This window comes from Salvelinus sp. IW2-2015, linkage group LG4q.2 (assembly GCF_002910315.2).
Source record: "Salvelinus sp. IW2-2015 linkage group LG4q.2, ASM291031v2, whole genome shotgun sequence".
Lineage (NCBI taxonomy): Eukaryota > Metazoa > Chordata > Actinopteri > Salmoniformes > Salmonidae > Salvelinus > Salvelinus sp. IW2-2015.
The window spans coordinates 21,955,704-21,968,887 of record NC_036843.1 but is presented as its reverse complement, the minus strand read 5'-3'; the positions used below and the strand labels follow the sequence as shown (position 1 = coordinate 21,968,887).

General features: G+C 42.6%; 2 protein-coding genes across 6 annotated transcripts in view; both read left to right on the top strand.

Annotated features, from left to right (window-relative positions):
• Window positions 1-3,373, top strand: part of LOC111963474 (mitogen-activated protein kinase-binding protein 1) — a 57,823-nt gene extending 54,450 nt beyond the window's left edge. For all 5 annotated transcript variants that reach the window (XM_023986940.2, XM_023986942.2, XM_023986939.2 and 2 more), the window contains 2 exons: window positions 115-200; window positions 360-3,373. In XM_023986940.2, coding sequence (XP_023842708.1) covers window positions 115-200; window positions 360-656 — 383 coding nt within the window. In that variant the 3' untranslated portion in view covers window positions 657-3,373. The remainder of the gene's footprint in view (window positions 1-114; window positions 201-359) is intronic.
• A 6,689-nt stretch (window positions 3,374-10,062) lies between these two features.
• Window positions 10,063-12,709, top strand: LOC111963053 (uncharacterized). Its single transcript, XM_070443293.1, has 7 exons — window positions 10,063-10,151; window positions 10,379-10,722; window positions 11,017-11,104; window positions 11,190-11,281; window positions 11,639-11,806; window positions 12,394-12,488; window positions 12,633-12,709. The coding sequence occupies exons 1-7, from the start codon at window positions 10,095-10,097 to the stop codon at window positions 12,707-12,709; spliced, it is 921 nt and encodes a 306-aa protein (XP_070299394.1). The 5' UTR covers window positions 10,063-10,094.
• Window positions 12,710-13,184: the final 475 nt, after the last annotated feature.

The window sequence follows — 13,184 nt, the reverse complement described above, 5'->3', positions numbered from 1 at the left end:
CTATATTGGCATATTGCCCAACGAAATAACCTATTGTCTTGTAGTTGCTTGTGCTATGGTGGTTTAAGCAGCGTGAGCCTTAGCAATGTACCACAACTCTCTCCTCTTAAATAGAGGATTCTCTCAGTATGGAGTCGTGCAGGGTGTTGGCCAGCGAACTACAGAACTCGTTTAGGAAGGCCTCCCGGTTCTACAGGATGGTGAGTCACTCACTGAAAGGCTACTATTTTATAGACCATTATCTCTGTCTGGGAGATGCAGAGATGAAATGTGCTGTTGATATACAACAGTCAATGGACAACAACATCTTAGAACAGTTCCATACACTTCATTTTTGTGGTAATGTCTGTGTCTTGCAGGTGAACAGTGTGCCTGTAGCCTCCAGGCAGGAGCAGCATGAGATGGCCCGCGTCCTGTCTGAGGCCTTTGAGGTTGTGAGGGCTGAGCTGAGCTCCCTGCCCCAGAGCTCACCACCATCTCCCTCTGGAGAACCTGCAGCAGGAGGCTCCCTGTGTACGCTGGGCTACCGGCCTGCAGGACCAGGGACAGGGGGATCAGGCTCAGGGGAGGAGAGGACTCTGGCTCTGCTGGAGCAGTACTCTGAGCTCCTCCTCAAAGCTGTGGAGAAGAGGCTGGACAACAATCAGGTCTCCTAGAGACATCTCAAGGGAGAGGCATCTTATTTTACCCCTCCCTTTAAGACTGAACCAACAGATATCTGCAGATACCATTGCACAATGGCTTAAAATTCTACATTTGCCTGAGGGTTCTCTGGCAAATGTAGAATTTTAAGCCATTGTACAAGGATATCTGCAGAGCTGATTGATTAGTGGAACTACTACAGTACTTGTTTTTTAAATCAACGTTTTGAAGATGAACAAATTAAAATATTCCTGAGGGACATATTTTTTACAAGTTCTTTGTTAAAGGACTTCTATCTCTCTCGCGCTCTGCTGGACTCTAGTTGGGTGGTCCCCTCTCTCCCTGTCAGATCTCTGTAGGACTTGGTGGGATTGTGAGGCTTGCAGTCAGCACAAAGGCCCACTGTCATAGGCCAACGTATAACACTAACATGCCAACAGCACAGATACTGATACTGTAGGGAGACCCCTCAGGATGATCGATGCCTCAGCATTCATTCCCAGTGTGGCTAAGCTGCACTATAGACTGTCATTCACCAACCTTCCTCCCTCTGTGTGTCACTTACAGTACCTACCAGACAACTGCACTCTCACAACCACTTGTTTTATTTACCCCTGTTGCCAAATATTATGCCCTGCTACTTTGTTTTAAGTAAGTTAGCCTGAGGCTAATACATAAGTAATTAGCGGTTATGCTCTTTGTTACATACTCTAGATCTCCCCTAGATTAAGGAAATATGAATAGTTGCTACATTTGATGCGGGTTATCATTTTGGGTAGAAGTAGCAGAACATTTTGAAGAATCGAAGGGTGTTGTTGTCCAATACCTTTCCTAACCCCAGTGATCTAAAACAATACAATTGTGATCGCTACAATTTTAACTTTCTGTGTTGGTGTCCCTGTCCCGAACAGGGCTCTTATCCACCAACACGATGGACCAGGCCATAGCCTCCTCAAAACTACAAGTGGAACACAAGACCCTTCCAAGTCTTAGAAGCCAGATTATCAGACATAATGTTTTAGTGGGTGATTTGATACATTGTGTTTTGAGAGGCCCTGTCTGTGTGTGGTTGTATTTATTATGTTGTAAAAGGTCCATGTTACAAAGGGGTTTTTTCAGCCTCTTGTTGTACAGTTTGTTTTGATACTGCTGACTGGTGTCAGTATGTTTTGTGCCAGAGCTAGGTCATCAGTGGGGGACCAACATGCAAAAAACAGACGACCTTGAAGATATACAGTATCAACTGAGTCTCCTCGTTCTTCAACTCTACTGGATGATTTTATAAAACGTGTGAATTGTGTTCCCAGTAATAATACAAATGCCTTAATTCAAAACCAGCTTTTTTCATGGTTCTAAATGTGTTAGGCAATACCAAAATAATATTGAATTGTAATCAAAAGGCAACTACTGAAATGTATCTACTGCTGTGGGAATCAAATGACATTGAGGAGAAGTGTTCTCTGGTGACAATGAATAGAGACATCTTAGTGTTGGGTTACCTGGGGGTAAGAACATATTTCATTCATAGCTCTTCAGAGCTCTGCCGCACCAATTCCTCAACATTAATTGGCTTCATGTTTTTATCCTAGTCTCTGGTACATTTCTACCACAGTAACAATATAAAGCACTTTCTTTCCTATCAAAATGGTCATAGGTCAAATGAATGTATTTGTAATAGCTTAGGATACTAAACTGAACCTTCAGGGTCTTTCTGTGTGTATAATGGTGTAACTAATCTGAGTCAAGGGCTCAGACTAATTCTTATGTTCTGCTGCTCCTATGGTAATTGTGGCCGCAGACAAGCACAACATTGCCCTCTGCTGTTGGACCTAAATCACTGCCCAGCTGCTATGACAGACAGCCCAATCACTCACCTCCCACCACTCATCTCTGGTCAGGATAATGATATAATGCTATAATACACTAGTGCTCTCAAACAATCTTTTAATCATCTGTGTATACAGTACTGGGTATTTTCTCAGTTATTGTTACTTGTTGTTAGGAAACTTTCACATATTGGTAGAAACAGTCTGATCAGGTACCCAATGTTCTTCTATCCTTTCAAAGTGCCACGCCTGTAACTTTATCCTTTCTACTCTTGATTAAAGAAAGCATTGTATGTACAAATGACTAGATGGATGTGCATGGACAGACCGCAAATATTTTAAATTGCAGTCGAGCCCTGACAGGACATGGGTAATGGTATAGAATAAGAATTAATTATTCTGCTGTTCATTAGGTATTCAGTATTTCCCCATCTGATTGACAATATTCAGAACGGTAACGTTATCTAGCAGACTGGAGGTTTCATTAAGACAGGATTGTATTTCAATGGACAGTAGTACAGATAACTTATAACTTTCTGCTGCTTGTATGCATGAGTATATATGCATGAAGGGTGGTGAGGTATGGAGGTTGACTGATTGGCTCGTTCCTTAGTAGGATTGCATGGTTGAACGTACCCTAGGCTTTTTAAAGAATCGATATCGCTCTTTTTCACTGACTGGTACCTCTGTAGCTGACCCTAGTTCTAACCTCACCTTTCGTATGTTATGATGATTACTTGTCTTAAACTGCAGATGATGGACCAGCATTTTCCTCTTTTAGGAATGATCACCTTTCAGGCATTTTGTGAGCTGTTTTCTGTTTTGCACCAACCTCAGTGTTTTTACTGTATTCCCTCTGAACTTCTCTCTCTGCCAGGGAATAAAAACATATTTATTACACTCAACTTTGTTTTTCAGACTGAGCACTTTATTTACATAGGGTGCCATTTGGGATGTTACCTATCGAAGGGAATAGGATGCCATTTGAGACACAACCATACAGACATTTGCTGGTATATTATCAGATTAATTGAATGTGATGTCAAAGCGGCCCCACAGCTCCAGACAGGGACTCCACCAGCTGGAAGTAGCTGTATTTGATGTCATACTCCATATTATACCTGAAATTCACTGAGGAAGAAAAAAAAGTTAAGTGATCCTCCTAACAGACTCAATAACCCAAGTTGTGTCAGTTGTAACAGGCAGTACAGTACGAGTTGTAGTAACAGGCAGTACTAGTTGTAGTAACAGGCAGTACAGTACGAGTTGTAGTAACAGCCAGTACAGTACGAGTTGTAGTAACAGGCAGTACAGTACTAGTTGTAGTAACAGGCAGTACAGTACAAGTTGTAGTAACAGACAGTACAGTACTAGTTGTAGTAACAGGCAGTACAGTATGAGTTGTAGTAACAGGCAGTACTAGTTGTAGTAACAGGCAGTACAGTACTAGTTGTAGTAACAGGCAGTGCAATACGAGTTGTAGTAACAGGTAGTACAGTATGAGTTGTAGTAACAGGCAGTACAGTATGAGTTGTAGTAACAGACAGTACGAGTTGTAGTAACAGGCAGTACTAGTTGTAGTAACAGGCAGTACTAGTTGTAGTAACCGGCAGTACAGTACGAGTTGTAGTAACAGGCATTACAGTACGGGTTGTAGTAACCGCCAGTACTAGTTGTAGTAACAGCCAGTACTAGTTGTAGTAACGCGCAGTACAGTTACGAGTTGTAGTAACAGCAGTACGGTTGTAGTAACAGGCAGTAAGTACAGAGACAGTACGAGGTTAGTAACAGGCAGTACTCGTTGTAGTAACCGGCAGTACAGTACTCGTTGTAGTAACAGGCATACAGTACTAGTTGTAGTAACAGGCAGTACAGCACGAGGTGTAGTAACAGAAGTACAGTTGTAGTAACCGCAGTACAGTACGAGTTGTAGTAAACAGCAGTACAGTACGAGTTGTAGTAACAGGCACGTACAGTATGATTGTAGTAACCGGCAGTACAGTACTAGTTGTAGTAACAGGCAGTACAGTACGAGTTGTAGTAACAGGCAAGTACAAGTACGAGTGTAGTAAACAGGCAGTACAGGTGATAGCAGGCAGTACAGTACGAGAGTTGAGATAAGGAAGTTAGAACGGAGTAAAAAGTAGAGGTTGAGAAAGAGGTAGTAACAGGCAGTATTAGTTTAGTAAACAGGCAGATTAGTTGTAGTAACAGGCAGTACAGTACGAGGTTGTAGTAACAGGCAGTACTCTGTAGTAACAGCTACAGTACTCGTTGTAGTAACAGGACAGTACTAGTGCTGTAGTAACAGCAGTACAGTACGAGTTGTAGAACCGCAGTACAGTACTATTTGTAGTAACAGGCAGTACAGTACGAGTTGTAGTAACCGGCAGTACAGTACGGTTGTATAACAGCAGTACTAGTGTAGTAACAGGCAGTATTAGTTGTAGTAACAGGCAATACTAGTGTAGTAACCGCAGTACAGTACGAGGTGTAGTACAGCAGTACGAGTGTAGAACTAGGAGTACTAGTTGTAGTAACAGGCAGTACTAGTTGTAGTAACACGGCAGTACAGTACGAGTTGTGTAACAGCAGTACAGTACGAGTTGTATAACGCAGTACAATACTAGTTGTAGTAACCGGCAGTACAGTACGAGTGTAGTAACCGGCAGTAACAAGTTGTAGTAACCGACATACTAAACTCAGCAAAAAAGAAAAAGCAACGACCGCTCACTGTCAACTGTGTTTTATTAACGTGTAAATATTTGTATGAACATAAGATTCAACAACTGAGACATAAACTGAACAATTTCCACAGACATGTGACTAACAGAAATTGAATAATGTCCCTGAACAAAGGGGGGTCAAATCAAAAGTAACAGTCAGATTCTGGTGTGGCCACCAGCTGCATTAAGTACTGCAGTGAATCTCCTCCTCATGGACTGCACCAGATTTGCCAGTTCTTGCTATGAGATGTTACCCCACTCTTCCACCAAGGCACCTGCAAGTTCCCGGACATTTCTGAGGGGAATGGCCCTAGCCTTCACCCTCCGATCCAACAGGTCCCAGATGTGCTCAATGGGATTGAGATGTGGCTCTTCACTGGCCATGCAGAACACCTGACATTCCTGTCTTGCAGGAAATCCCGCCACAGAACGAGCAGTATGGCTGGGTGCATTATCATGCTGGAGGGTCCTGTCAGGATGAGCCTGCAGGAAGGTACCACATGAGGGAGGAGGATGTCTTCCCTGTAACGCACCAGCGTTGAGATTGCCTGCAATGACAACAAGCTCAGTCCGAGGATGCTGTGACACACCGCCCCAGACCATAACGGACCCTCCACCTCCAAATCGATCCCACTTCAAGTACAGGCCTCAGTGTATCGCTCGTTCCTTGAACGATAAACGCGAATCTGACCATCACCCCTGGTAATACAAAACTGCGACTCGTCAGTGGAGAGCACTTATACCAGTCCTGTCTGGTCCAGCGACGGTGGGTTGTGCCCATAGGCGACGTTGTTGCCAGTGATGTCTGGTGAGGACCTGCCTTACAACAGGTCTACAAGCCCTCAGTCCACCTCAGCCTATTGCGGACAGTCTGAGCACTGATGGAGGGATTGTGCGTTCCTGGTGTAACTCAGGCAGTTGTTGCCATCCTGTAGCTGACCCGCAGGTTGTATGTTCGGATGTACCGATCCTGTGCAGGTCTTGTTACACGTGATCTGCCACTGCGAGGACGATCAGCTGTCCGCCTGTCTCCCTGTAGCGCTGTCTTAGGGTCTCACAGTACGGACATTGCAATTTATTGCCCTGGCCACATCTCAGTCCTCATGCCTCCTTGCAGCATACCTAAGGCACGTTCATGCAGATGAGCAGGGACCCTGGGCATTTCTTTGGTGTTTTCCCAGAGTCAGTAGAAAGGCCTCTTTAGTGTCCTAAGTTTTCATAACTGTGACCTTAATTGCCTACCGTCTGTAAGCTGTTAGTGTCTTAACGACCGTTCCACAGGTGAATGTTCATTAATTGTTTATGGTTCATTGAACAAGCATGGGAAACAGTGTTTAAACCCTTTACAATGAAGATCTGTGAAGTTATTTGGATTTTTAAGAATTATCTTTGAAAGACAGGGTCCTGAAAAGGGACGTTTCTTTTTTGCTGAGTTTAGTTGTAGTAACAGTACAGTACTAGTTCTAGTAACAGGCAGTATAATACTAGTTCTAGTAACAGGCAGTACAGTACTAGTTCTAGTAAGACAGTATTATTTGTAGTAACAGACCGTACTAGTAGTAAGACAGTACTAGTTGTAGTAAGACAGTATTAGTTGTAGTAAGACAGTACTAGTTGTAGTAAGACAGTACAGTACTAGTTGTAGTAACAGACAGTACAGTACTAGTTGTAGTAACAGACAGTACAATATTAGTTGTAGTAAGACGGTTCTTGTTGAAGTAACAGGCAGTACTGTACTAGTTGTAGTAGGACAAGACTATTGTAGTAAAGTGCAGTACAGTACTGGCTGAAGGTGAGGCCAAATGTAAGATAAGAGCAATTTTGATATATGTGTGGCAGAAGTGATGGGACTATGAGCCCAATGGCCGGCATTTATATGCCCTCCAAATGTGGGTTGCTCTTGATTTGGCACTGTTTCGTAGAGCCCCACAGTAGAGGTATCATAATACCCATAAAACCTAGCTGTCAAACAGGGAAATAGTTTCAATCCTTTTTCCACCATTAATTTTCCCCATAGGGGATTTTAGAAACACTTTAAATAAATCAAGTCAAATTGTATTGGTCACACACATATTTATCAGATGTTGTTACGGGTGTAGCGAAATGCCTGTGTGTTCCTAGCTCCAATAGTGCAGTACTATCTAGTAATTTACAACAATACACACATCTAAAAGTAAAATAATGGAATTAAGAAATATCTAAATATTAGGATGAGCAATGTCTGAGTGGTGTTGACTAAAATACAGTAGAGTACATTATATACATATGAAATGAGTAAAACAGTATGTGACCATTATTAAAGTGACTAGTGTTCCAATTAAAGTGACCAGTGATTCCATGTCTATGTACATTGGGCAGCAGCCTCTAAGGTGCAGGGTTGAGTAACCGGGTGTTTGCCGGCTAGTGATGGCTATTTAACAGTCTGATGGCCTTGAGATAGAAGCTGTTTTTCAGTCTCTGTCCCAGCTTTGATGCACCTGTACTGACCTCACCTTCTGGATGATCGCCAGGTGAACAGGCCGTGGCTTGGGTGGTTGATGTCCTTGATTATCTTTTTGGCCTTCCTGTGACATTGGGTGCTGTAGGTGTCCTGGAGGGCAGGCAGTGTGCCCCCGGTGATGCGTTGGGCAGACCGCACCACCCTCTGGAGAGCCCTGCGGTTGCGGGCGATGCAGTTGCCGTACCAGGCGGTGATACAGCCCGACAGGATGTTCTCAATTGTACATCTGTAAAGGTTTGTGAGGTTCTTAGGGGCCAAGTTGAATTTCTTCAGCCACCTGATGTTGAAGAGGCGCTGTTTCGCATTTTTCACCACACTATCTGTGTGGGTGGACCATTTCAGATTGTCATTGACGTGTACGCCGAGGAACTTGAAGCTATTCACCTTCTCCACTGCAGTTCAGTCGATGTGAATCGGGGCGTGCTCTGTTGTCTCCTTAATTCCACGATCAGCTCCCTCATTATGTTGACGTTGATTGAGAGGTTATTTGGCACCACTCTGCCAGGGCCCTCACCTCCATGTAGGCTGTTTTGTCGTTGTTGGTAATCAGGCCTACTACTGTTATGTCGTCAGCAAACTTGATTATTGAGTTGGAGGCGTGCGTGGCCGCGCAGTCATGGGTGAACAGGGAGTACAGGAGGGAGCTAAGCACGCATCCTTGTGGGGCCCAGGATCAGCGTAGTGGAGGTGTTGTTTCCTACCTTCACCACCTGGGGGTGGCTCATCAGGAAGTACAGGACCAAGTTGCACAGGGCGGGGTTCAGACCCAGGGCCCCGAGCTTAAAGATGAGCTTGGAGGGCAATATGGTGTTGAATGCTGAGCTATAGTCAATGAACAGCATTCTTATATAGGTATTCCTCTTGTCCAGATGGGATAGGGCAGTGCGATGGCGATTGCATCATCTGTGGATCTATTGGAGCGGTAGGCAAATTGAAGTGGGTCTAGGGTGTCAGGTAAAGTGGAGGTGATATGATCCTTAACTAGCCTCTCAAAGCACTTCATCATGTAATTTAGTTCAGTTACCTTTGCTTTCTTGGGTACATGAACAATGGTAGACATCTTGAAGCAAGTGGGGACAGCACTTGGGCTTTGTTTCATGTAGGCTTACCCTGATGTGACATTTTGATAACCCTGTAAATCTCTTTGAGATAAGGTGAGTTTTATCAATATATTCGGATCTATTTACTCTCAGATTTGAAAATGCTAATTAGCATCAAAGTAGATATCATGCAAAACTACAAATCCCTGCAAGTTCCTGCACATCATCTCTAGCTGACACCTTTGCTAACAGGTATTATTATTCATTACTACACTTAGCAAAAATAGTTAATCCAGAGATTCTTACATTTGCCTCGATTCGGCAGTCTTGTCCAGATCATTATGACATTTGTAGTTCTTTATAATAGCCACATTAGCAGCTAATTAGCATTTCATTTTTGAGGGTCAATTACAGGTGAATATATTGATAAGTCACCTTGTCCTAGAGAGATTTACACTCTTATCAAAATGTCACAACAGGGTAAGTCTACACGAAACACAGCTCTTATTTGACGTGTTTCTAAAAATCCCCTATGGGAAAAATGAATGGTGGGAAAACGATTGGAATCATTTCCATGTTTGACTGCTAGGTTTTATGGGTAATTTAACTCATATTGTGGTCATCTATTGAGATAGAAGGAACACGACTTATTTAATATTATTGCTTCAGTGGGTAGGTTGCAAAGGATTGTACAGTTTTACAAATGTCACCTTTTTAAAAAGTTAACTCACCATGTGCCTGAGGAAAGTCTCTCACACTTTTTCACGGCATTTATATTTTCTGCCATTACATTGCACGTTAAAGCATTTCAGTTTAAAATTGTCATATTTGGGGGCTATTTCTGCTAATTCAATATTCTAAATGTTCTGATGAACATTATTTATAGAAAAAAGATGTGTAATATTAGACGTATTTGTGTAGAATTCTTGAAATAGAGTAATTCCATATTTGTTTACCTCCTGTACATAGTTGTTTACCTCCTGTACATAGTTGTTTACCTCCTGTAACGCTCATGTATCGGTCTACTTCTACAAAACAATTGCTAAAGTTCATCTCAAGTTCTCCTGCTGACAGACTTGAATATTATAATTATATATTTTTATTTATTTATCAAAATAGCATGAGAATCAGGTGAGCGTCAAAACTTTTAAATCCCTACTATGGTTCATTATAATATTATCATTTAAATACTCTATTTTCACCGCACAATGTACTGTGGCCTAGTTATCAGAAACAGGCTACTCCTGCAGGGCATAGACATTCACACCTGTAGCCAATTTAGCCGCCTGTCAGTCAATGAACGCCCCCAAGGCTCCCACTTGTGTCTAAAGAAATCCTGGCTGTTCCTACATGATAAATCATGGATGAAGATTCAGCATTGGAGAGTTATTTTGATGACCCAATTGGAAATGTACCAGTAAGTAGCCAGTGGTCCTGATTGCCAGGGTAAAGGGAAAGAAGTCTGAGTATCTTTCAGTAAAATTAACTAAATTGACCTCAACATTTGATTTTAAATTACTTCAACCAACAGGTATTTTATCCTAATTTTCCACTTGGTCTCATCGACAAGTGACACAAGATAAACTGACTAAAGGATGCATCTAATTCCACTCATTATCTTTTCTTCTCTGGTGTGATTTCTAGGATGCCTCTGGCTTCCTGTTTGAAGGGGACCTGGGCTTGCAGGGTGCCCCTCAGCTCCAGGACCCATCCTTTCTCTCCTCCTTGAGCCAACCGGAGAAGGACATCGGAGAGGATCTGGATCTCAGCTTCCTGCCTGATGACCTGCCAGAGGACACCTGTGGAAATGCTGCTACTAATGCTAACATGACACAAGACCGTGTGTTCGATGGCTACAGGCCTGAGGAGTCTGCTGAGACTGACCCTAACCAGCCGGCCGTGACGGGAGCCTCTACCTTCTGTCCCATGACGCCTATGACCCCCATGACTCCAGTGGCTGAGAGTTCTGGAATAATCCCCATGTTACAGTGCGTGATGGATGTTATGATAACCAGGATCCCACCCATTAGTGCAACGTAAACCGTTTACACCAAATGCTCTAAATGGTTTCTGTTGTGAAACGTTTTGCTATGGTTTGCACTAATTAATACGACCCTGGGAAATGAATTAGTGCACTATACAGATATTGGCCAGGATAGGCTCAGATTAAAAGTAGTACACTATAAAGAGAATAGGGTACCATTTCAAAAGGCCTCCTAGTTGTCTAGTCTCTATATATTGATCAGTGCTTGCAAGTGAGCCCATTTGTTGTTTATGTGCAGGAATATTGTATCTACAGTGAATCTGGCTTGCCCACTGGACCTGAAATCCATCGCTCTTCAAGCCAGAAACGCTGAGTACAACCCCAAGGTAATCAAAGTATGCCCAGCCCAGACAATGTTTAAGTCAATATGGTGGTGTCAAGCCATGATGTGGGCATTGTACTCTGTTTCAGCGTTTTGCTGCTGTCATTATGAGAATACGGGAACCTAGGACCACAGCACTCATCTTCAGCTCCGGAAAGATGGTCTGCACAGGAGCCAAGAGGTGAGGAGGGAGAACAGTTCACCACAGACACCATGAACCATGGTCTTGTTCAGTAGAAAATAAAATGTTAAGAAACAGGGACGTATAACCTGAATTTGTCCAATAAAAGCACATATTTATTTTCTGTTGCAAGATGTTTTGTTACGGTGTGCCCTATTGAACACTGATGCTCTGTCATTTACCAGGGCCCATTCTTAGATGATTTACTCTAAATAAATAATTTGCTGTACTGCACCTGTCATTGCTGAAGGATAGGAGAAAGGGGAGGGAGCTCATTGAGCTCTTGTCCCAAAGTGGATAAAGATGATCCCCTCATTCCTCAAGCAACTCCTCTGTTTTTGCTGTCTATTCTGACAGCGAGGAGCAGTCTCGACTGGCTGCCCGCAAGTATGCTCGTGTGGTGCAGAAATTGGGCTTTCCCGCCAAATTCCTGGACTTCAAGATCCAGAACATGGTGGGGAGTTGTGATGTCTGCTTCCCCATTCGGCTGGAGGGTCTGGTGCTGACTCATCAGCAGTTCAGCAGGTACACTCACTGTGACATATTGAGTGTCTGCTCTGTAAAGTACTGACCTCCTTTAGTCAGAGAAATGCTGTCCATTATGTTGATTGAATGCTGAAGTTATAATGTTTTCCTTTATTAATTCCTTTTTACAGGGGGGGGGGGAAGTAAAATGCTTAGTGTACAGTTAAGAACAATACTTTGACAATTAAGAGCTTGAGGCCTTCCGACCCCATACATGAGCAACATTTTATTTTATTTGACACTATGTATGTTAGTGCTGCAGTACTCATGTTTTGTTTTCACTGTGTAAATAAACACCCTTGCACAGAAGTGCTTTTGCGGCTCCGCTATCATTTTCTTTTGTAGAGTTTAAGGCCAAATAGGTTTAATTTAAAGGTTTTCAGTATAGCCTTAAGGCTTACTCTACCCAACACACTGGACCTACTGATATTCAGAGGATTTCCAGTATTCAATGTTTTTTTTTTTTTTTTTACAGCAGTCTAATATACTCCAGACCTGAGAAACCTATTCTCCTGTAACCAGAGCCATATTTTTTGATATTTCTAAATGGCTCCCTTTAACTAACTGTGTGGTTTTGGTCCCTCTAGTTATGAGCCAGAGCTGTTTCCTGGTTTGATCTACCGTATGGTGAAACCACGTATTGTCTTACTGATCTTTGTGTCTGGAAAAGTGGTTCTGACAGGTACGTATGTTGACCACTGGTGTTTTCTCGGTCTGACTTCCACACACCACCATGCTATGTTGACATGCTTCAGATGCTTGCTTTTTACATTGTAAAGTTTCCGCTAACAAAATGCAGCCAGATCTTCTGTACATTTTCTTTCAGGGGCTAAGGAACGTGGAGAGATCTATGAAGCCTTTGAGAACATCTACCCCATTCTGAAAGGATTCAGAAAGCAATAAGTAGTGCAATTCTAATGCTGATATGGGTGAAGAAAATGAATCTACATTTATTTACAAACATGAATGTGTCCAAAAAATTTCATTTTGAGTGTTGGCTACACTTGTGGAAAGTGTGTATGGTGCACTTATATACTTTTATAATTTTGTAATGGTGGATGGATGAATCTGTAATGTAATATTGACCATCTCAAAGAAATTAATAAAAAGGAAAGTTTGCATGTAATACATCTAACCCATTCGTAGACGCTAACAACCTATAGCGCCTATTGACGATAGTATCACAGATGTATAAATCTGAAGCATTCGGTTGGCATTTCCACTCGCCACTAAATATGGTGGTGAGTGAATTTTGGCCGACATTCGGCAAATTTTCTCATGGATGAAACTTTATCTCAATACAATTTCTGTTCCCAAAACAACAATCTGTTACAAACAGAGTGGACACCTTTTTGTAGACTTTACCCTTTGCCAAATG